General features: G+C 38.6%; 1 protein-coding gene across 5 annotated transcripts; it reads left to right on the top strand.

Moving 5' to 3' along the window:
• Positions 1–24,031, top strand: TECPR1 (tectonin beta-propeller repeat containing 1). 5 transcript variants are annotated; one of them, XM_010570234.1, is made up of 24 exons: positions 1–236; positions 1,942–2,124; positions 2,643–2,765; positions 3,423–3,548; positions 5,076–5,250; positions 5,347–5,447; positions 6,917–7,018; positions 7,414–7,559; positions 8,431–8,954; positions 9,848–9,948; positions 10,911–11,066; positions 11,599–11,748; positions 12,371–12,528; positions 13,855–13,982; positions 14,267–14,369; positions 15,060–15,156; positions 15,549–15,628; positions 15,957–16,013; positions 17,543–17,717; positions 18,913–19,048; positions 19,389–19,481; positions 20,207–20,313; positions 20,772–20,891; positions 22,102–24,031. In XM_010570234.1, the coding sequence occupies exons 1-24, from the start codon at positions 6–8 to the stop codon at positions 22,297–22,299; spliced, it is 3,570 nt and encodes a 1,189-aa protein (XP_010568536.1). In that variant the 5' UTR covers positions 1–5; the 3' UTR covers positions 22,300–24,031. The 5 variants fall into 5 exon arrangements, 4 of the variants coding, with proteins under 4 accessions (XP_010568536.1, XP_010568535.1, XP_010568537.1 ...); XM_010570233.1 differs by having other exon boundaries at positions 9,803–9,948; XM_010570235.1 differs by lacking the exon at positions 22,102–24,031 and having other exon boundaries at positions 9,803–9,948; positions 20,731–20,861.
• Positions 24,032–25,166: the final 1,135 nt, after the last annotated feature.

Genomic DNA, 25,166 nt, shown 5'->3' with positions numbered 1-25,166 from the left:
CAGACATGGCCATGCCCAGTTCCCTTTTGTGGGCTGTTGACATTTTTGGGAGGGTTTACACTCTGTCTACTGTTGGCCAGTACTGGGAGCTCTGTAAGGACACACAGCTGGAATTCAAACGGGTCTCTGCTGTCAAACAGTGCTGCTGGGGAATAGCCTGTGATCATCAAGTATACACCTACGTGTTCTCGGCTGACGTTCCTATTAGATACCAGGAAGAAACCTATGAGAATCAGGTATGACATGTTACGGGTACCTCTATCACACCACCACATATTCGTGGCAGAAAGGAATGATAGCAAATCCATACCTCAGCTGTCTCTGCATGTTCTTCTCACATCAAGATTGTTTGGTTTTATTTGTTTTCTTTTCCTACCTGATGTTTCTGAAGAGTATATATGTGCCAAACAGCAGGTTATTCTTTTAATATTTTAATTCCCAAAGGAAGGTTATACTTCCCTACTCTTACCAAAAGCAATGCCAGTGTGTAGTTCGGCCTGTTTTATGCAAGCCATTTCAGACTGCAGCATTCACCCTTTTCACCTGATGTTTTCCTTTTCTTAGTGACAAATACACAATCCCCTTCAGAAAATGTCCAGTGTAACTTCCAGGCAACAAAGATACCTTATCAGAAATATACTATTCTTAAGAAAATGCTATTTTTTAGAGTTTCAGAGACCTCTACTAAAGGCATAACTCTCCATTAAAGTACAATGTTTCCAGCTTTTTTGCATAGGAGTGTTAAGATGATCCTATATGATGTACTTCAAAAGGATGTCTTTAAAATAGTATTTTAAAGGAAATTTATCTATTTTGTTTTTAAGTTAACCAAAAGTTATTTGAGAGAGAAAACTGAAGGATTGAGCACGTTTCTCTGATTTCTAACGAGCAATGGGATAAATATAAGTTGAGAAAAGACATTAACTTATCTGCACGAGTAAAAATACTACAAATTAATTTTATACATTATTTAACATTGATACAATTTTCCAGCCATTTAAGAGTGTTCCTTTTGTTATGTAAAGATGTTCTCTAAAAATGCAAAACCTTAAATTTTATTTTATTGTTATTTTAAAACTTTTGTTTTGTTTGTTCTAGGCTATGAAAAAATGGAAAGCAAAATACTAGAAAGCACAAAAGGAAATATTCTGCAAGAGCTAACAACAACAAAATTAAACTCAAATAGTTTACAGATAATGTGCAAAGCAATTTTGCCAGATTCCTAGTAAAAGTAAATAATATTTTGCATAAAAATTATAGAAGGATTTTTGAACCAGTCATTTTCCACGTGCCCTAAAATGTAAGACAGTATTATATGACAAATTTTGCCAGTATGTCTATAGCAGGTAAGCATGTGTGGGAAAAAAGAAAAATCACTGCTGCATTGGCAAAAACCCTAGTAAGTTATTTGTTCTGTAACTGATTAAAGCCAGATTTGGAAAAAAAACCCTCTTGGTATAACACAAGATACAGAGAAGATTTACTGATATAGTTATCTTGACATAGTTTCTGGCACAGAAGCTATCCTATTTTTCTAGTGTAGGCAGGATACTAATCGTCTTTCTCACAGGCAGTAGATTAGAGATCCCAAGGCCATCTATATAGCATTATCCTAATGCTGCAGTATCATGGTGCCATACATCACCAAAGAAAAAAAGCACTGTTAGTAGTAAAATACATCATCAGTTGCTCCTATTTATGTCGCTGAAAATGACTTGGTTGGGACTAGCTCTGCAGTCAGCCTTTCTTTGATACTTAAAAAAGCTTCCTCCAAGACTATGTTAGGTAGGTGCTTACAGTGTGAACACTTTCTCATTCACCCCAGGAGTTTATTCCTCTTCTACTGCAGAAAATAAGAAATGTATCATTGATGATTCCCTCTAGATGTCCAATGAGACGATGTGATGTCAAATAAAATATTTTATTTATTATTTCTGGCAGCGCTGGAATCCAGTTGGTGGCTTTTGTGAGAAATTACTGCCCAGTGACCGCTGGCAGTGGAGTGATGTGAGCGGGCTAAAACATCAGCAGCTTGATAGTTTCACACTGCCTTCACCACACTGGGAGTGGGAGTCTGACTGGTATGTGGATGAAAATATTGGAGGGGAACCAACAGAAAAAGGGGTAGGTGAACAACACCAAAAAGAGATCTATTCTGGGAATCCTTACTCTCTAAAATAAAAGGCACTTTTATAGAAGTGTAAAAGGTCTGTAAAAATACAAGGCACTTAAATTCCCATAGCTACTTCTTTCTGGGAAGTAGCTCAACTATAATACAACACAAGAAAGGATCTTGTTTGAAGGCTTTTGAAGTCTATAGGAGCTTCTATAGAAGCTTTTTTCTTTTGATCAGGCCACGAAGTGCTGGCAACTGGATGCCATTGTTATTTAAGATCTTCACTATGAAGAAAGTAAAATGCTTTACTGTGTCTTGTTTGTTCTGTGTATATCATGGAGAGGAATTTGGACATGAGTCGTAAATCATTCATGGAATTAGCTGATCTGTTAATCAGGGCTGTTGAGACATGCACAGTAACTTGTACTGTATTTGTAGGAGTGACTTTTGTGCAGAATTGCTCCGAGTTATGATTTCAAGCTTTCCTTTGGTCCTGATTTTCATACAAGAAAACCTCTGTTTGCAGGGCTGGACTTACGCCATAGACTTCCCCAGCACCTACACAAAGGATAAGAAATGGAATTCTTGTGTCAGACGCAGAAGGTGGATCAGATACAGGAGATATAAATCACGGGACGTTTGGGCGAAGGTTCTGAATATCTGATTTTCTGAAATGATCAATTATAAGCGCAGGGAAACTATTTTTTTATCACTACTTTGTAGGCTGGATTCCTTGACTTCCAATGTGTAATTTTTGCAAGCATAAATGGAAGGCTGGGATTTTTCATAGAAACCTGTGGTAATAAGGTGCCAAATCTCATAGCAATGCAGTTGGGGATAGATGCTCAGCTCCTTTGCAAATTTCAAACCAACTTTTTGACTTCCTTTGGTTGTTTGACAAAGCACTGTCTTTCAAGGTGGCACCTGTCTAGCATCATTCACCAGCTGTGTCCTTTATCTGGATGAATAACTGTCCTTTAATAATTGTTGTTCCATTCTAAGAATGTACAAAAACTTTTAATTTGTGATGTTCCAGCTTTCCAATTCAAAGAACGTCTGTATGCACTGTTCTGTGAGTAAAAATTTCCTTTAGTTAGGGGATGAAACAGACTTCTTCGTGCTGCTTCAGCAGCGTTTCCCCTCTCTCTGCATGTAGCAGCCTTGAATGAGAGGAAGAATCTCCATGCTCAGCCACTTTAGTAAGCAATACGTAAACCAATCTGCAAGAAACAAGTTAGGCCACCAGCCAAATCACCTATCTATTTGCAGTGTCTTCTTTTCTCAATCTTCTTTCTCTTTGCCTCAGATTGTATCACGTGATGATCCAGATCAGTTGCCAGACCCTTTCAATGACATCTCCATTGGAGGATGGGAAATCACCGATGAGCCTCTCGGCCGTTTATCGGTATGGGCAGTTTCTTTACAAGGAAAGGTATGTGCGTGTTCCCTAAGTTTTCTAATATAAATTACTACTGAAAAGAAGTTAAATGCTTTTAAAGCAAGGCAGGTTTGTTATGGTCTTGTGTTGGTAAGGAAATATGCTGTTTGTGCATCTGGCAGAGGATCTAAAAGCTGTTTTGGGACTACATTATGTAACAATTTGTGTTGTAAATGGAAGGGTTTAGTATCTCACAGGGTTCCTGTTTCATGGAAGCCTTAAACCTCTATAAACAGGTGAATCTTAAAAACTCGGGATGAGTAGTGTCTTATATCCTGAAAAATGCCCAGAATGCAGACTATGGCACTCGTAACAAAGAGAAGGAGCCTTAAAACTTGATAAAGATTCTTGCAAAGCCTTGTGCTGTGTCTCTGTGGCGGAGAGTCAGGAATGATTCAAGGAAAAGTTTACAAAATGGTTTTCTAAGACTTCCTGATCAGAAAATGGTAACCTCCTGACTTGGCAATGTGGAATCCAGCTCTGGAATGTTTTCATTTTATTTTCTATTGGAAACTAAACTTTCTTTTTTGTTGTTGTTTTTAGGCCTACCATAAGGCCTCTTCTCTTTTGCTCAGTGCTGTAAAGATTTGATTCTTGCTTTCCTTCCTTCATCCTTAAAGCATGTATCTGACATTCCTTTGTCTCTAGACAATTTCTAACTTGTGGTCTCACAGGGAGGAATGTAAGACTTTTAACAGATGGTCTGAGATTTCAGTCACACTTGGCACTGCCTGGAGAGGCAAGTAATCTTGGTTAAATTGTTTAAAATAAAATTCCCTATGCCTTATACTTCCCAGTAATAAGTGACAAGCATCCCACTCTACAGGCTTACTTTACTGACACTGTAAAATGCTTTCATCTCCCAAGTAAAAGTCCCCAGAGAAATAGAAGTATTTCTAAAAATAAGAATTTAGCACTCGGCAGTCATGTTGTGGAGCACTTGTACAACTACCGCAGGATGCTTTCTATGTTTGACCTTCCTATTTTTACTGATCTATAGAAAAGTGCACAGACTGTAGGACCAAAACTAGCAAATGGACTGGATGTCACTGAAGGCTGCACAGAGAATGGAATTTTTTACCCATATTGTGGCAAGCTCTGCTCAGTGAAAGTGAGATTGGGCTATCATCTAACAGTAACATTTTTGTGTTATATATTTGTTCATTCTTTATTTATATAATATGCCCTGAAGTACACTGAAATGTTTTTTAAATGTTGAAATATACACAGAACTTGCAGCAATAGGTTACTGTACCCAATCCAGATTTGCTTCCATCATAAAAGCTAGTCTGTAGAAAAGCCTCCTCCCTTAGTGCATAAGGAAATAGTCTTCAACTGCATAATCAACATCAAAAAAAAAAACTTTAAAGGTCAGAGTGCATACACTGCATAAAAAAATCCTGTTGTTAAAGGAGGACTGTTCTTTCAAGTTTGTCTTCATGCTTGTCTCCATGGTTTCATTGTTGTAGCAATATTTTTCTAAGTTTTTGGGGTTTTGGTTTTTTTTTTAAACTTGTCTAGGTATGGTACAGAGAAAATGTCTGCCATCACAATCCAGAAGGTTCCATGTGGTCCTTAATCACCACTCCTGGTGAAGTTGTACAGATCAGCTGTGGACCATATGACCTCCTTTGGGCAACTCTTTGGGAAGGGCAAGCTATTGTGAGAGAAGGAATTGATAGGAATAACCCTCAAGGTAAAGTTTGTTAAATTTAGCTGTAAACCCCTTTGAATTGTATAGTGTTGAATAAGAACCTAACCTGCAATGCCTTCTGGGTTTTGTTTCTTGCAGGAATTTCCTGGAGTATTGTGGAGTCTCCAAGCTCTGAAAATGGGATTATGCATGTCTCTGTGGGTGTTGATGTGGTGTGGTGTGTTACAAAGGATAGAAAAGTAAGAGGTGTCATGCTCTGGTTCTGTTTTTTTCTTCCCTTTTTTCTATCTACTTTTCTCAAACAGGCATGTAACTTTCATAGGAAACATTGGTGATTTGGACTCACTATCCCCATGGTTTGGGAAATTACAGTTCTCCTTGCTGTGTGTGGGAATGCCCTGTGGTTTGTGATATACATAGTTGCATTTAGTTTAAGGAAGACTTTCTGCTTTTCTCTTGGAAGGAATTTTCTAAATCCAAGTCAGACAGGTGTGGAGGTGGGTGGGGATGTAATAAGGGGACTACTTCTAAAGGATATTGAGCATCAAAATTGAAGGGACTCCTAGCTGCTCAGTCTTGTTTCCACATGGTCTGAAGGTTGCATCAAAAGCAGCATGAGGAATATTTTCACCTACACTTTTCTATATGATCCTATTTTTTAATCTTCCTACTGTAACTGTTTCTTCTTCATCAGCCTTTTAATGTAGGGTTTTTTTAATTTATTAAGTGACATATCTGTTATGTGTATGTGTGATTACTTTCTTACTGGGGTTTTAACTTAGAATCATAGACTATCTCAAGTTGAAAGGGACCCATTAGGATCATCGGGTCAAACTCCCTGCTCCTCGCAGAGGGTCTTGAAAGTCTTGAAGTCTTGAAGAATGTGTCAGAGTGCTTTTGTGCTGGTAGCAATCAAATCCCTTCATATTGAATTCAAAACCATAGATGAATTCTGTGCATGTATAGCAGTTTTAAGTAATTGACTTACTCTGGTTTAATGAGTTACTACTTGTCAGCTGAGCCATGGTAACAGACTGTGTCCAGCCTGCTACATCTGCCAAATAAAACCACTACAATAAATGTAAATAAGCTAGCATGTTTTTCTTCAGATCTGCCACAAGATAGTCAAGTACACTGTTTGTTATGTGATTCAACCAACAGCTTCTAAAGTAGCTGCTTGCCACTATATGCTAAATAAGGATGGAAATTTTTCCAGGTACCCAGCCCACAGACACTTTTGGATTTGTAAAGACTAATCTAAGGGGAGGCAACTCAAAGAGCTGTACCACTGAAAAGATCCCTCTGACAGTTCCCTCTGTCAGCCCTGCTTCTATTCTAGGGTTTGAACACAAGAACACTATTTAGAAGCCCATTCAGAGTGACCAAAAATAGCCAATAATTGACATGTAATAGAAAGTATTTTTCCAATGGCAGAGAAACTAACTCTGTCACAGAAAGGCATAACAAAAAGTCTCCCTGTGGGCTGTTCTGGCTGTAGTTAGTCACAAGGACACACAGTCTGGGTACTATTAAGAGAATTATTTTACCTTTACCTGATAAAGAAAAAGAACCAAGGAGGTAAGAGACTTCTTAAGGCAATGCGGCAAGTCAGTATTAGAGATTAAGACTAATCCACTCAAGAAACTAAATTCCAGCTGTCTGCTTGCTAATGCAGAAGAAGCAAAATTTAGACTTATTGCTGTTGCAGGTATGGTTTAGAAGAGGAGTGAACTCACATAATCCTTGTGGAACAAGCTGGATTGAAATGGTTGGAGAAATGATGATGGTAACTGTAGGCTTAAATAACCAGGTAAGACAGCTGTATACCAAATATGAGAATATTTATGTTCCACTTTGTAGAGGCAGTATTCATACATGGTGAGGACTGTCAGCAGTGCCAATATGGACAGCTGAACAACAGGTCCATGTGCTTGAACTGCTAGGAAGGCATGCGTGGCTGAATTCTTCACCAGAAGATGAACAGTCAGCATGTCACTGTATGGCACATTCAGCTGCAAATGGTTTTCTCTGGATGGTACAGAATTTTAGACTGCATCTACAGTATCAGCATTAAGAAAGAACACAAAAGGAAAAAGCTGTGTCCAGCAGATTTTTGTGCTCTATTTTCCACCACTGCATCCTTCTGTAACTGGTATCTACCTGCATTCTATGGCATTTCCTTCACGAAGCCTTTTCCCTCCCTAGGTCTGGGGAATTGGCTGCGATGACAGAGCAATTTATTTTCGTCAAGGTGTCACACCAAGTGAGCTCAGTGGGAAGACATGGAAGGCAATTGTATCTGGCCGAGAGAGTGACAGATCTCAGACTGGGAGCTCAACAAGTCTGCTCAGGTACTTATTAAAATACCTGCTCAAGACTTTGTATGCCAAGAGTTTCAATGCTAGAAAATGATTTCTTTACATTCAAGTGGTATAGACAGGGAGAAGTGCAGAAGACATCTCTAATCATTATGTATGCCAAAAAGCATTCATAGTTTTTGCCATTAAAATTAACAATAAGCAGCAGTTGTTGCACTCGGAGTAGAAACTGAAGCTCCCACTTTGAAATTCACTGCATGCTTGCAGTAAAGTGTGTTTCTCTGGGCTTTACTATCACTATCTGGAACTAGTCTCTAATAAGAGAAAATGTTACCTGTGAAATACCGTGAAGGAGTGTCAACTCTACTTAGGAGTTATCCTTCTCTTGAATGTCACTATACATTTCCCTTCCTAGAGAGATTAAATCAGTAACTCCCTGCTGACTGCTGGCCTCTTGGCTGTGCAAGACATGCCAATGAAGCTGGGAGTGCTGCAGAAGCTACTTGTTTGAGTCAGTGTGCTCTTGAGTAGAAGCCCTCTCTAGCTAAGACAAAAATCATAAAGTTAATAATGGGCTTTAAAAAATCCTATTCATTATTTCATATCCAGAAAATGTGATGTTGCTTCAGTGTTTTCCTGAGAGTTGTAGGCAGTCAACACCACTGATTGTTTGAAAAGATCAATGAAAGATCGTCCTATGTTTGAGATTTACTAGACTGGTCTGCCAGATTTGTGTTTGTTAGACTCTTTTCCCTTGATGACAGTTTGACCTTCAAAAAGAAGTCTGCTGTTTCTCTCCTAAAGCTGAAACACTAGGTTGATTTCTGTATGTCTGTGGTCTTAGGCCTGTGCTAATTTATAATGTTTTCAATGGTAGTTAATTAATTATCTATTTGTCCTTCAGTGCTGGCTGTTTCTTTACTGATGATATTCAGAACCAAACAAACGCGATCATTCAGGGTGATGCAGATACTTCCTCTGATACAGACCTTCCAAGTGTACCCATGAACCTTGCCAACACTCTCCCAATGGGAGCTGCAGCCAGCAGCAGTGGTAAAGGCTCGGGCAACCAGACAGCAGAAATATGTGCAAATTTGACTGTGGATCCCCTGGACTCTGATCAAGGAGAAGCTACTGTTGCTTCGACTAGTAATGAGAAAGCTAATCTTGAAATGCATAAATCTACAAACCCAAATCCTTCTGCAGAACTGCAGTGGACAAACATTGACTTGAAGGAGGCCCAAAAGCATCCAGTCCTCTCCGTCAGCACCTTTGCAGAAACATCCAGCCTGTCTTCCCTTGGCATGTTCTCAGTGGGAGCTGAAGAACAGTATGGAGCCGATGAGCACCCACTGTGGGCCTGGGTGTCTGGGGGAGGCTGTCTTGTAGATTTGCACAGCCCATTGAAATGGTTCACTGTTCCATCAGGTACTATCCAGTCACCACAACAGACCCTAATTCCCAGTGCTCCCAAGAAAAATGTTGGTTTGGGGTTTTTTTTGAACAAAACCATGGTGCAAAACTTCTGATAACCTATTTACTCTTATTGCAGTTTGTTAATACACTCCATGTTTGAGGATAGTGCTGCATGTATTTAGCTGTACAGCACTTTGGGATTGAGATATATAAATGTAAAGGTGACAGTTCTCTGATTTTCTGTAAGAATTTTGTAAAATAATCTATGCTGGATCTGTATCTCATTTTTAATTACACTGAAACTGCTACTTCAGGCAAAACCCATAATATCACTGAATAGTAACTGAAAGCAGTGAAAAGGGCTCTCTTGAGAGGTGCAGATGCCACAAATAACTGCCTTGCTCCTACCATTCCTACTGAGACAAAGTTAAGATAGAGAATTTACTCAGAGGCATTGTGAGTGGGAGCCCAGCTGATAACTGGATGCAGTTGGAATTTAGATTCTTGAAGGACAGTGGTATATAACAATATTTTCAAAATAAACCATGAACTGTGGCATCCCAGTATTTAGTAACAGCATAACTCTTAATGCATTGTATTACCTAACTATCTTGCAGTTCAGTGATAAAACTTCCAACAAAGGTTATAGCTTTGAAAGATTCTATATGATCATCTAGTGATCCCATTTCTATGCATCATTTACGAAGTTTGGCTGTAATACATTGATTCCAAAGTATAATAATTAGAGAAATTATGTTAGACTGGGTTGATTCAGTCCAGTGTTCAAAGCAGCATCGTGTTTTACCTTTCACAGAACTGTGAAAGCTCACTGGAGTTTATTGGTTTGGGTTCTGTTCTAGGTTTGTCATCCTCTGTGCAATCTTTGTCTCTGTCTATCACTCCAGCACAGACAGCGGCGTGGCGAAAGCAGATTTTTCAGCAGCTCAGTGAAAGGACAAAGCGGGAACTGGAGAATTTTAGGCACTACGAACAGGCTATTGAGCAGGTAAGCACTGAGGATATTTATCTCTTGTCTACTAAACACATCTATCGATACTGGGCATTGATAATACATTTCTGATGTACTCATCTGAACTTACTGTCAGCTTTATATTCTTGTCCTTATTTCTGTCTATGACAACTTTCCTGGATTATCAGTGTCTGAGCTCCCTGTAGGAAACTAGAAGCTTACCAAACACGGAGCAGCAATCTTTATCTAAAAATATTAGCTGATAGTTTTGTATAGGAGCAAACGAAGCACTGGTCAGCATTATTTGAGTACACCGAAACCTCAAATTTACAGGGAAATGTTGGCAACAGTGGAATGTTGTATGAATTATTCCACCACAAGATGAGGCTTCTTAATTGAAACAATGACTCAAGCAGGTGAACTTTCCCTCTCTGTGACCATTAAGGGATTAATGTAACTTGCAGAAATAGAACAATGATGCAAACATCAATAGCAGCACTTAAATTGCAGTTTTGTTTGATGTTCCCTTTGTTATGACTCCTTATGGCTCTTTTCAGATTCATTCACATTTTTGGTCCCTTCATCCCTAATTTCCAAATGACATCTGGAATTAATTTCATTAAAAACACTTGGAGTCCAGGGGTTTAATCAAGTTTAAAAAGATTATGTCAAAAGCCTTTGAAGTCCAACCTTTAAGAAGTTGTGTTACAACAGGAGCACGCTAGAGTCAATTAGTGTCTGTGTGCTGCTGCATTCTTGCAGAGGTGAAATGTTAACACTGTTACACACATGCTACTTCAGCACCTTTCTATCCAGTTTTGTCAGTTTTCATTTTGTCTTCAGCCTCCTGAATGCTCTGGTATACTCTGTTTCAGAATTAACTAATACGATACAGACTAACTTGCAGTAGGGATTTCTTGTGGTCACAAAAAATAGTATTCAGGAGAAAGAAAGTCATGCAGTTTCCTTACTCCTGTAAATTTGTGTTTGCATTGCAGTCAGTTTGGGTTAAAACTGGAACCTTGCAATGGTGGAGGAATTGGAAGCCTCATAAATGGATGGATGTTCGAATCGCACTTGAGCAGTTCACTGGGAGCGATGGAATGCGCGACAGCATCCTGTTCATCTATTACATGTATCATGAGGAGAAAAAGGTGTGTTCAGCTTGAGACCTTTGAGAGGGTTACACATGGCAAAGGAAAACCTTTGAAGGGAAAACGGTTTTCTTAAGGCAGGCAAATTATGGTGTGCTGTTGTTCTAAGTTTTGGGAACCAATTCAAATGTAGCCCAGGGTACTAGCAAATTGCAAGCTTTTCTAAGTTGTAGCTATGTTAATACTACGTCAGAAATACCCGGTCAGCAACCATCCACATTGCTTAAACCATCTGCTTCGCTCTAATTAGGAATTCTTTTGGAAGTTCAAAATGTTCTTGGTTGTGAAGAAGGAGACAAGCTTGGCTGGCCAGGGTCTTCATAAATGGGGTTAATGCGTATGGGCAATAGGAATCAGAGGTAGTGCAGGACTGGAGATTGAGCCCCATTCCTTCTGCACCAAGAATTGATCCTTTGCTATTCTTGGCAGGAATGCCTTGTTCATTGTCCTGAAGTGCAAAAATGCTGGCTCTGAGGAAAGTATATCTGAGTTTGCTTTAGTCGCAAATTTTTTTGTGTGTGTCTTGTCTTAGTATATCCACGTGTTCCTGAATGAAGTCACTATTATAGTTGAAGTTCTGAATGAAGCCAAACACTCCTTTGCACTGTATACACCTGAAAGGACGAAGCAGCGATGGCCAATCCGCCTGGCAGCCACAACAGAGCAAGAAATGCATGACTGGGTAATTCTGTGAATTTTTCATCTCAAGCAATATCTGAAATAAAACAAAAGCTAGTCTCTGAAATCTCAGCATTACATTTACAGTATCTAGGCTGCTTAACTATTTTCACAATTTCAGTATTTAAAAAGTTTGAACAAACTTATTTAGAGGCAGCTGAGGCTTCCTATCTCCTTTGGAGTTTGCATGCTTTACTGATCCACAGTAAAACTGATACTGTTTTTCCTTCCCTTCCTATCTCCAGATACAGATTAGGCTGCAAATGAGTTAGGAGTTTAATTCAGTTAGTCTGTTCTTCTGCATTGGTAGAAGAACTGTTATTTGTGGTCACTGTTGTAGAGAGTCTTATGTATAGGCAGGCAGGCATACATACGCTAAAGCAATGGAAGACCTGAAAGATACTTCATAATGATCAGATACTGCAAACCACATTGGTTCCAGTGATTGTGTTAATGATTTCTAAAACACTGAATTCCAGTGCCTTTGAGAAAAAGCTGCTAATTCCCTTTGCTGATTTGCAAGAACCTGCAAAGGTAAAATTTCATTTTGTAATACTGAAGCATCTATGGCAATTTTGTTCTCACTGTAAACGGAAGCTTTTGGTTCTCCACTTCTTTTTTTGTAGCTGTCTTTGCTGAACATGTCCTGTTGTGAAAGCAGACGGATTCAAGGCCCTCCTTCTCACCATGCCATTTGGTCAGTTACTTGTAAAGGAGACATATTTGTTAGTGAGCCAAGTCCTGAACTGGAGGCCGGACCACACCTGATGCCATGTGATGAAATGTAAGAGGTTTCAGAAGCTGTTCTTTCTGCATGGGATGCCATCCAGCAAAGACTGTCTTTTCATGTCAAGTCAGTGGCTTTGATGGGCTGTTGGAGTGTATAGTATGCTGCAGATGTCTGTCAGTGACAAGGTTAATGGCTGCCTTCATATTCATAAGTATATCTGAAGATATTCAACAAATCATATTTTAATTCTTAGATGCTGGAGCTATTCATGTGATTTCAAAAGCCTTTCTCATTGAGATCCCCCTTTTTTTGTGAGTGCATCTTTAATGCCATAATTATTTAAATTAAGAGATGGCCTAGACTAAAAGTAAACCTAATCACTGTAATTGTAATGTATTTTGAGCTTTCAGTTTTATCTGAGTCGGGAAATCTGAAATTCTGAATCCTCCATAGTCACTACAGTGCAGGATCAGCTCCTTTACAGTTTCTATTACAGCTATGACAATATAGTACTGCAAACTCTTCAAGCAAAAAAGTACCAGCCTCGGAACTGGTGGGTTAAAGGCCAATCTTCAATTTAAAAAATACCCCCAGTTTCAAGTTACTTGCACAAAGTGTATTTGAATAATACCTGAGAGATCCTTTAGTCCTTTTCCTTCAGGGTAGAGCACCTTCAACATCTGGCAAATCACAAAGCTGGTGTGCTCTTGCATCTTAAGTTTGGGGGATCCATGACCTAGATGATCTCCTGCCATTCTGATAACTAAAATACTCCTCTGCGATCTCTTTATTTTCCCCATTCTTCCCTAGAAGAATACCATGGCCATCTGGCTGTGTAAAGCCCCAGAAGAGGATTAACCTGCAAAGATTAGGAGAATAGGAATAATTAAAGCCCTTGTTTTTACTGAGCTCCATAGCAAATACATAAATCAATCATTTGTTTTCTTGTTAGATAAAGGCAATTCCTAGATTTTAAAAAAATTAAGATGAAGTTAAAGCTGAGGCAGTTGATGGCCACTAAGATGTAAAGATTCTAGCAAGATCATCCTAACTGGTGTTTAAAAAATAAATAACTTTTATATATATATATAAAAAAAAAACAACCCACAAGCCATAAAATAAAAGGAAAGTAAAATAATTCAAAGCTTGAAAATTCCAAATGGAGGCAGACAGGTTCCTTCCAGCTGACTTTTCAGTAGTTGTTCAAGGGGAAGTGCTTTCAACCGGCAACTGCCTTCACTTACAGATTGCACAGAGGTTTAACAAACGAGCATATGAAGTTGTGTGTCTTTAACATTGTTGAGTTGTAGGAGGGGAAGGTGTACATTCCTGATGGATGTGGTGCAGAGTAAATGTAAAACATTGTCCTTTTTCTGGCAGGTTTTGGCGTCAAGTTGGAGGTCATCTTCGACTGATAGAGTGCAATAACCAAGGCATAGTGTGGGGCATAGGATATGATCACACAGCTTGGGTTTATACTGGTGGATATGGAGGTGGCTTCATTCAAGGTATGGACAGTTGGTCTACTGCGGTGTACACGTTTCTTACTTATCTTCCTGACTGGGTCAGCTATTCAAGCTGTTTCAGCTGTCCTTCCTTTAGCCTAACTAACATGTAGGGTTATACAGTGAACAGGCCACACATCAGGAAGGAATTGGTACTGCAGTTTTATATTTGTATTTTCAGCTTAAGAGTGAGAAATAGGATAATCAGCAATATTACTGTGGCTGTTGGAATTTAAAATGTAGTGTCTTTAAGCTTTACTATAATCCAGATAATTTCTTTCTCACAGGACTGGCCAGTAGTGCTGATAACATTTATACACAGTCAGATGTGAAATGTGTCTACATCTATGAGAACCAGCGGTGGAACCCAGTCACTGGCTATAGCAGCAGGTTATTTACTCAATTTATTGTATTTGTTTACTGTAATTTTTTACTACTGTCAAATGAAACAAAGGGTTTGTTCTAGCTTTTCAGAATAGTTATTACAGTTACTTTATTTTCAGTCTCCCCCAACATTTATTGTTAACCTGAGATGGCAGGAGCAGAGTTTCTCAATTTTGTAGATTTGTAATTATGAATTCAAAATGCATTTATAGCAAAACATTACAGATTTGTGCTTTGTGAGTGCACAAAGTGTGCCTAATTGCAACATCTTGCATTACTAAGGCCATACAGCAAAGTTCTTATTAGGATCTATATATTCATATACATATTGTACTAAATACATTGGTTCCTTGAATAGTGTATTTGAACAGAACTATTGAAAAAGCATGCACATATATGGGTGCCTATGCCAGCGAAACTCAAGATTCACCTTCCAATCTTAAATAGTAGTGAGGAATATCACTCTACAGAGAAAAGTTTACATAGTCCTCAAGTTTGGTGTAACTGGACGCAATTGTACAGATTCTTTCCCACTATCCTCATCACTCGCATGGTATTTCTAAATACAGAGATTAATGACAGAAAACTGATTTCTGTATGAAAGCAGGAAGTGCTACAAATAGGCTTTTCTTCCCCTGCCTTTTAAATTCACTATTGTAAATGACCTTGCATTCCTTGTACACTGTTTCACCACAGAGGTCTGCCCACAGACAGATACATGTGGAGCGATGCATCTGGCCTTCAGGAATGTACAAAAGTCAATACCAAGCCTCCTTCTCCACAGTGGTCTTGGGTAAATTTTGTCTTAAAAGTCTTTTTACTAAGAAGGCAAGGCTTAGCAAGTAAGATACAAGACTTGGGCTCAAATGACCCAGATTTTCTTCCTGGATTTATTGTAATATTTAACCCTGGTTTCCCCACTTATACAATAGCAATAATCTTCCATAGTCAAAAGAATGTTAAGCATTGAGTGGGATTTTTTGTTTAGTGGGACTTAGACTTCTGTTCCAATCCTTTTAAAAAGACTTGGGAACTTCTGTATGAACTTATATTGCAAGTATAAGAAGGTTTTTAGCAAGTCATTGCACTCCAAAGGGTGGAAGGGAAATAGCGGAAGAGGTTATTTTTATTATACATTATGTGTTGATTGTGCTTGTTATTCTTATCGTCTCCTTTTGACAATAGGTATCCGATTGGTATATTGATTTTAATACTTCAGGTGGAACTGATCGGGAAGGCTGGCAGTATGCAGCAGACTTTCCAGCGTAAGCAGATACCTTCTTCTACCTAAAATTCTAGCAGGCAAATGCCATGCTTAAGTCATCATTTCTTCTTGTTTGCTATTTTGCACATTAACTGTGCTTTAACAGGGACAAGTATGCCTTGATTTCCCCCTTTGTATGGGGATACTAACACTGAAATTTGCCGGGGAGGTAGGGCAGCAAGGTAAGCTTAGCAAACTATAGTTTCAAGCGTTTTAAAGTCAGCAGGCATGTCTGGTGGGCAGTTACATAGACAGTGCTCTCAGGCTGACAGTGACATCAGAGATGCTCTGACATCCTCATGAACACCTATTTAAATCTGTTTTGGTAGGTCCTACCATGGTCACAAGACAATGAAAGACTTTGTCCGACGGAGGCGCTGGGCAAGGTGAGGAACTAAGATAGAAATACATGTTTTTAACTTGAATGCTAACTGTTCCTTTAAAATCTCCTTTAGTTATGAGGGAAAGAGTCTTATCACCCAATCAACAAAAGCAATAGTGAAGAAACCTGCAATAAATAACCCATCTCCAACAGAGAAGCTGATGATCTTTAGCATTATGGCTTTAATTTTAAGCCTTTACAGGTAGATACCATGTTTGATTTCGTGGTATCTGTAGATAAAAGTCAGCTAGTTATTCTCTGTATCTGATTTTCCTTATGGTAAATGATTAAGGAATAGTAGAGTCTAGGCATATTAGTACGTACTAGGTCACTTGTAACAAGTGGTAATATATTTTTTATATTAATAGTTTTAACATATGAATTGCACATACTGCATACTAAGCAACAGATAATCCCAACCCTGTTTAAGTCACAGTACACAATATTCAGGTGGAACCTGGAGAACAGCAAACTGCCACTATATTCTAGTCTATTCTGTTAAGCAGGGAAAGTGCATTCGCTGTTTTTGCAGCTTTCCTATGCTTTCTGTACTAGAGTATCTAACAGCTATACTAATAAATTGCTGTGAACTTACAGTTACGCATTGTTCCGTTTGTTATTGAGACTACAAGGCTAGTATTTCGGTCCTTGTACAAAAATCTTTGAAGTAAGGTCCTTAAGCATCAAACTGTTGTTCCAGGATATGCAACAACACAAAAAAACATCCAATCACAATAGTGACTTGAAATAAAAGAAGCAACTTGAGAAATACCCTCAAGCTTAAATATTTCCTCTAGTTCTAACTATCAATTGAAGATTGAAAACAAATAGGGAACAGCTCAGGGCTGGATCTAGTTTTTCAGAACTGGAGAAAGGAGGAATGTCTGGAGTTTTTTAGGATAGTCTTCATGCACAGAAATTGCTGTTGGGATGATAGAATCTAAAATAGTTTCCCTGATAGATAGCACTACTTCCTTGCAGCTTCCACAAAAAAAAATAGACAAATTCCCAGAATGATCTACCTCCAACTCTTTAATTTAGAACTGCCTTATTTCTGCCTACCTCAGGATGCTACATAATTTTCTAACGGGCTCCACCAAAAAACTACTTGTAAAATGATTCCCTTAACCAAGACACAGGAAGGAATGAACCAGGTGTGAAGTTCTCTCTGCAGTGGGATTCTCAGCTTGGGAACAAATACTCATTATCCAGCTGTTGCCCAATGAGTTTTAGAGAGCTAAGGAGCAGTGTAGCACAAGCTGCGGAGTTCTTGGGTGGCCTTGGTTTTGTAAAGTAACTTCTTGAAAAAAACAGAACCTTTGAGAAATCAGTAGTAGGTCAAAATTCAAAACCTGATATGAAACATGGCTGGTTTTTGTAAACCCCTTTCAAATTAAAAATATTAATACTTGTTGTACCTACTTAATGAAAAAACTTCAGGATTGTTTGCACCGAAGTCAGCAACAGACCATGAAACAAAATCAGTTATAGAAAGTACATACATCTGATGGGTTTGGGGTTTTTTTGCTTCAGAAAATGTAAGATAGTCACCAACGGGCCATGGCTGGAAGTGCCTCCTGTTACCCTGTGGGACATCTCCATAATTCCCAGTACAGATGCAGACGGTGAAGAATCAGTAGCACTGTGGGCAATCGGTGACAAAGGAGACGTGCTCTGCAGGCTTGGAGTGACACAGCAAAATCCAGCTGTAAGGCTCCCTGTTTCTTTTTACTGCCTGATTGATGTATTTAATGTAATTATGCAAGTACATACACACAATCATGCAGTGCTCTCTCTCAAAGCACCTTGTTATTTTTTTTCCCTTTTATGTCCCAGATTTGAAAGTCCTTGTCCATCAGCTGTAACAGTTTGCTGCCCACATTTCTTACAATAGGGCTTCTCTTGCATAATCTATCCTAGCTGGTGCCACGTCACTTGCAGGAGCCCCTCTCAGCCCCTGTGTATCTTCTCGTGAAGCACTTCCACTTTCTGTACTGATAGCTTAGTTGCTCTTTTTTTTTTTAAACTTGTTGATATTGTGTGTATCCCATTTAAATGAACTGCTGAGGGATAGAGTTTCTCTAAAGTAAGGTCCCAATCTAATGCCTGTTGATATCCACAGGAGTTCGGCCATTCAGTTTTCTGGGCCTGGAACTTACTCTGCTTATTTAAGACAGGTGGGCCTGGACTAACCTACAGATTTGACTTTTTTACGGACTGGGACAGAAATAATGAACGAAGGTCCAGTAAAGTATGGAGAAAGGGACAAATAGTCCCAGTAATTTCAATAGGAATACTTATTTCCTACTAACAGACACATGCTGAAACACCAAATTAGGGTTGATATGCACTGATTTTTAAGCCATATTTACAAGAAGGAAAAAAATCTAACAATATACTTTAGTGGAATTTGGACAAAAACTGCAAGAAGTTGAAAACTTATAGGAAAGATTTTTTTTTTCCTTCCTGTTCAAACAGTTACAGTAGCACAGATTTGTAAGGCACTGCAACAGCAAGAACTGGAATACTGTGGCTGGAATCTGAAGTCCTGTATCAGTTGATTTTTGTGAGACTATTGCTCTGTGCAATCAAAACCAAGGGATTATTAAAAAAAAAAAAAGGCTCTAGCCCAGCTATTCAGAGACAACTAGGTGCCTAAATTCCAGTGGTTTCAGCAGAAAAGGCCCTGTTATAGTCCAACATAGCTATTTTCAAAAAGTTATATATCCAAATATCTTTGAGGATCAGGGACCTTTTTTCTGTTCAGTTGTAAAGTTACGTAAGAGTTATTCTATAGAATCTTTTTCGCTCTCTGGGGTTTTTCCCATTTGGTAATAATCAACAATATTTTGTTGTGGAGTTTTTAACCATTGCTTCACAGTTCATCTTCCATGATTTGTTAGGGAACATCCTGGCTGCATGTGGGAACAGATCAGCCCTTCATTTCCATCTCAATTGGAGCATTTTACCAAGTGTGGGCTATTGCTAGAGATGGTTCTGCCTTCTATCGGGGTTCAGTGTCTCCAAAAAAACCTGCAGGTAACTACTTAGACTTTTTTTAGTATGGTCTTTATCTTATACATTGTGTAAGCTCAACTACAATGCCATGTATGAAAAAGACAAATCTGTTTAGCACAGTCCTTTCCAATAGCTGTGCAAAACACTGCATATGAATAATACTCACGTTATTATAGCAGTTAATTTGCTCTTCACTTGCATGATTTGAAGAGTTTGTTTCTAAAAACAAGCTAGTAAAAATAAATCAAGTGTAGTGTCATTCACAGCTTTCTTGCACAGCTATGTATTTCAATTGCAGACATTTCCAAGACTTCTCATACATAATTCCATTTTCTCATACTCAAGTATTTCTGACTCTTAGGGGACTGTTGGTACCATATTCCTTCACCTCAAAAACAAAAGTTAAAACAAGTCTCAGTAGGACGAACGTCTGTGTTCGTGTTGGATAAAAACGGTAAGGATTTTTAAAAATTATTTATCAATGTTACAAAAAATAAATCAGTATACATCAGATTGCTTTAAAAAGAGGAGGCTAAGCCAAAGGTTCTGCGGACAGATTACTGTTGCTCCAAGAGGAGTAATATTTCATATTCAAAGAGATGGAGTAGGCAGCCCGCTTAATGACTGGTTTTGAAGACTTGGGGTTTGTTATATCTGATAGTTCCCTAGACAGCAACAATCCAGCATCTATGCTATTACTTTGGGGTGGGGGAAAAAGATAGATGAATCTTAAAGAGAATTGCATGGAAGGATTTGTCTGAAACCGTAGAATATGCAGAACTGAAGAATACCACGTTTCTGTTGCAAATCATTGCAAGTTAAATAATGAAGCATCCTTTTGTAAAAGAAACAAGCCCTTAACACCAGTCTCCTTCAGAGATCTTAATCTCAAATTTGTTTTACTTCTCTAGTGCATAGTTCTTTATATGAACATTTTTCCCCAAGAAATTTTACAAAACAAAGTATCTGCTGGTTTCCAGAAAAGTTACAAAGAACAACTATAGAAATACAAATTCCAAAGTAGGAACTTCATTGTGTTTCACTGTAACACATTAGTCAAAGCCATAACACATTTCCATAGAACACAGAAAGTATTAACTACTGATTTGTTATGTTGTTTACTAGCACTTTATACAAAGCAGACATCCTGAGCTGTAACTGGGACTATTTATTTTATAGGTAATCTTTGGTACCGGCAAGGTATCACACCAAGCTACCCTCAAGGATCTAGTTGGGATCATGTGTCAAATAATATCCGTAAAATGTCTGTAGGGCCCCTGGACCAGGTGTGTATTAAGCTTCCTTGTATCTCATTAGTTTATTAAAAATTATGCTTAACATACTTTTGTAATTAAATTAAATGTTCTTCAGAATTATTTTTGTTTAACTTAATTTATTCCACAAGGTAATTGTCTAAATGCTGGAATCCTGATAGCAAGACAAAAGTCATGCCAATGAAACAGTGATACAGCCAGCCCTTTGTTGTAAATAGCCTTTTTTTTTTAATGAGGCTATTTTATATATTTAATCTCTTTCCTGCCAAGTCTTACTATCTGGCAATGTTTTAATTGTAACACTGGTATCTAGCTGTTTGTTTGGGTGTCTCGCTGACTAAATTTGAGCAGTTTTGGCCTATTCAAGATCAAGACTAATTTCTGAAAGCGGTCAAACAGACTTAAAACTTTCATGTCTGGGAAGAGCAGCATGAAGAACACATTTTACTGCCTCTCTCTGCTTTCTTGAGCTCTGGGTGATAGCTGACAAAGTGCAAGGAAGTCACAGTTTGAGCTGTGGGACCGTCTGCCATCGGACTGGTGTTCAGCCAATGGAACCTAAAGGCCTCTCATGGGATTATGGTATTGGGGTAAGTGCTGAGAGTGTAATACTGCCTAAAAGTTATATATCCAAATAGCCATGGGCATGCTTAGAAAGTGACATTCTGCTCCAGCTGGCAAGCTTTCCAAAGCTTGGAAAGGAAATTGACCTTTGTTCTTCAGTTTTAGGTTCCTCTTTTAAGTTAATATAATGGGTTATGCAATTATAGCTGGGAAATAATTTATTTGCATTTGGTAAGTATTCATTTTAAATAGGTAATTTAAAAGTTACAATGGAAAAATTAGTAAAGTTAAGTACCATTTTTTAAAAATTGATTCCAAGTCTGCAGGTGATTTTTCCTCATTGTTACTCCCCGTGTTACCCTCAGTGTTTTGAGAAAGACTATTTCAAGGTTCTGGCCCCTTTTAAGTTGGTGGAAAACCTGCAGTGGCTGTTATGAACGCCTGACCCTACTAATCTCTATTCCCTGTAATAAAAATAATCCTCAAGCCTACTACCTATATGTCCTGGTTTCAGCTGGGATGTAGTTAATTGTCTTCCCAGTAGCTGGTACAGTGCTATGTTTTGAGTTCAGTATGTGAAGAATGTTGATAACACTGATGTTTTCAGTTGTTGCTCAGTAGTGTTTAGACTAGAGTCAAGGATTTTTCAGCTTCTCATGCCCAGCCAGGGCACCTGACCCAAACTGGCCAACAGTGTATTTCATACTGTGTGACGTCCCATCTAGTTTAGGAACTGGGAAGGGGGGGCAGGGAATCACCGCTCGGGGACTGGCTGGGTGTCGGTCGGCGGGTGGTGAGCAATTGCCCTGCACATCATTTGTACATTTCAATCCTTTTATTACTACTGTTGTCATTTTATTAGTGTTATCATTATCATTATTAGTTTCTTCTTTTCTGTTCTATTAAATCGTTCTTATCTCAACCCAGGAGTTTTACTTCTTTTCCTGATTTTCTCCCCCATCCCACTGGATGGGGGGGGAGTGAGTGAGCGGCTGCATGGTGCTTAGTTGCTGGCTGGGGTTAAACCACGACACTATATACCTTCCTGTCAGGGAGGTATGTTGTGTTTTGTTTTGTTTTACAAGGAGCCTTTTTTTCTGATTCAGCCCAGAGCAGGATTACTTTCCTCATGAAAAAAATAGTATAAAACTAGTAGTGTACATAAAGCATCACATCAGATACTATAATCGCAGGGTGATGTTTCTCCTTTTCTATTTCTTTATCAATCTTTTATAGGGTGGATGGGAGCACATTACAGTCAGAGGAAGTGCAACTGAAGCATCTAGGGTTGCTGTGCATGACACTTCTGAGGAAAACCCTGCAGTATCAAAGGATTTAGAAGATGAGGAGAGTAAAGGGAAAACAGAACACTCTAAAAGCCCTCCGATGGTCAGTGAAAGTCAAGAACTGGACAGAAATGCTGCTAATTGTTAAGTTGTCGCCATTTATGTGTTGCAAACAAGCAGTAGTCAGTATAATTTAAAAAGAAACTAAATGTCTATAGCCTGGAGAGAAAAACATGACCTTTTTGTGCTACTAATATATTTTACTGAACTGGAATTTGCAATTGGAGTATTTTAAATACTGATTTCTTCTACATCATGTGTAAAATGTGACTTGATAGAGCTAATAGTTTTGTCAAAGCAGGCAAGCTTTTTAGCCACAATGTATTTCTGACCCTTTACCATAGCTGCTACACCATACAAATGTGAATATCTTTGCAGGTGATCACTACATTTACTTTTTTTTTTTTTTAACGAATATTACAGTTCTCTTCCCTACATTTCTCTCATATTCACACACCTTGCAGACTATTCTTTAAATACGTATTTGAGCAGAGATGAAGATGTCGTATCAATTTTAATGAATTACAGGCAACTCCAGTGATCTACGCTGCAAACATAACTGGTCCTGATTGTACAAGCATTTATACATGCACATAACTTTGCTCATGTGAGTCCTGCTTATATAAGTGTGTATTTCGGTCATGCTATTCTTACTCCCATCAGTAAAATTAAATTCTGTACAACTCGGTATAGGGTGCAGTTACCAGTAAGGGCCCATTTTTGCTATCTTTGCTCACAATGAGCAATATCTTAGTTGAGAAGTGGAACCACTGCTTTCAGTGAGACTATGTAGAGAGCATGGTCCTATTCAGTCTGGCTAAACAGTGACAAAATCTCATTCTAAATTGTCAGTCCAACTGGTGGTAAATCATGTTTTGCCTCCATCTTAACTGGAACTATGATAATTGAGGTATACAGATGCCTACCTAATGAGGTTGGAAGGCACCAGACACTTGAGGAGTTAGGCTATGTTCCAGATCATTGCAAATTACACTTTCATAGTATAAATGACAAGAGAAGGTCTTAAATAAGATTCTGACTTCACAGCAGTAGGAATACAAACCAACTTCACTGATAGCACTGGAGTTTGCCAACGTATACTAATGTGGGTACAGAAGGAAGCTCTGCTCTTCGAGTAAGTAAGTGATTGAGTCATCCCTTCTTCCAACACAAACCCACTTTTTCTTCTCAAAAAAAGCTTTTTTTTCTGGTCTTTCTTACCATAATTTGACTGTGGTGTGAAATTATTATTTGAAATCCAGTCCTTGCGAATTGCTGAAAAAGCCTTCTCTCCCAGTAGCTTCAGGAAGGCACCACATTTTTCTCCTGGCAGCAGTTTACAATCATTTTTCCTCTCTGTGTGTGACTATGTATGAAGTTATTTTTATATGATGAGCAGTGTGGTGTGGTCTCAGTACTGTATTTGTAGAAGTAAAATTTATGTTTGCACGTATTTAAAGAATATATTTGGTATTTTAATGCCAAGGAAAGCACTGTTTCCAAGTCAAAATGTGAATGAAGAGTCAAGATGCTTTACTGTTTAAAAAAACCTGTTGATCTTGCCAGCATGTGATTATAGATTTCTGGTTTATACATACCTTGTGGGAGTACCATAAATAATGTGTTTCCACTAATTACTGTAATAGATTTTGCATAACTTGCACAGTATCTTGTCCAAATAAATAACTTTATCACACATATTTTTAGAGAATTATTAGGATTGTATTTTCTCTGCATCTTATCAAACATATTTTTTCTTTTAATTGTCAGTGTTTATGTATCCAAAAATCAAACTGATTTCATATAATAAGCTTTATAATGTACCTTTGCTTTTTTCCCTGCATTGCCAAGTTTCACTTACTTTACTGTAAAAAGCTGGGTTTAAGTGAAAAGATAAATTATAAGTTGAGTACTAAATATTTGCCTTCTGAAACTATTATTTAGAAAATTATTTAAAAATATATTGTCATTGTTATGGCTAGTTAAAGTGACTTTAAATTGAAACAATTTTGCAAAATAAAAGTAATTTATCAGAAAAAACTGCTTCTTACGAAATCTCTTTTGACATGTTCTAGAAAGCAGCACTTTGTAGCAAAGTACCACTGTGGAACTAGCAGCTGTCATTCCATTAAAACATCTATGTCCTGTGCCTGAATATTCATCACGGATGCCTGTGTTCAGAGGAGTAACCTTTATGTATGTGCTCTGCCACTGTATTTATAGCTAGATATTTATTACATGACATTTTGGGCTTAATGTTTGAAATAATGCCTCTGCTTACAGGAAGTCCTGTCAGAAATACACTGCTACAAGCATTTGAACTCCATATTTGTAACAGTAATTCAGTATAATTGGTTCTTAAAGTCATGTGCAGTTCTTCATCAATAGCACTGTTAAAATATTGTTTTTCCAACTCATTGGCTTCCTTCCTCTGCCAAAGTAACCAAATAGCAATTCAAACAGGGCTATCCCACAAAAACCTTTCAGGAACAGTATTTAGTATCTGGAAACTCTCAGATCAACCTTATAATGCACTGGTCTCGCAGACTAGTGACCTTTAAAGAATCCTACAAAAAATGACCATCATCTGCAAGTGCTTAGTCATCATTTACTCTACGACACACAGAACCACAGAATTTAGGCTGGAAGGGACCTCAGGAAGACACCTACTCCAACCCCCCCCGTAGGGCTAATACATTCAGGTTGCTCCAAGCCATGTCCAGTCAATCTCGAAGGACAGCGGCTCCACAACAGCCACCTGACCCTGGTATTTGAGGCCACCACTGCTGCAGCCCGGGGCAGAGGCCCCAAGCCCTCTCTGCAGCCCACACCTGGGCACCAACGTCCCTCCCTGGGGCAGAGGTCCCTGCTGCAACACGCTGCCACGTATCCCGCCCTGCAGCGCCTCCACACAAGCTCCGAGCTGTCCTCAGCAGAGCTGCGGGGCCTGCCGCT

The sequence above is a fragment of the Haliaeetus leucocephalus genome, unplaced genomic scaffold (assembly GCF_000737465.1).
Source record: "Haliaeetus leucocephalus isolate CR32 unplaced genomic scaffold, Haliaeetus_leucocephalus-4.0 Scaffold295, whole genome shotgun sequence".
Classification (NCBI taxonomy): domain Eukaryota; kingdom Metazoa; phylum Chordata; class Aves; order Accipitriformes; family Accipitridae; genus Haliaeetus; species Haliaeetus leucocephalus.
This window is presented reverse-complemented; position numbering and strand designations above follow the sequence as displayed.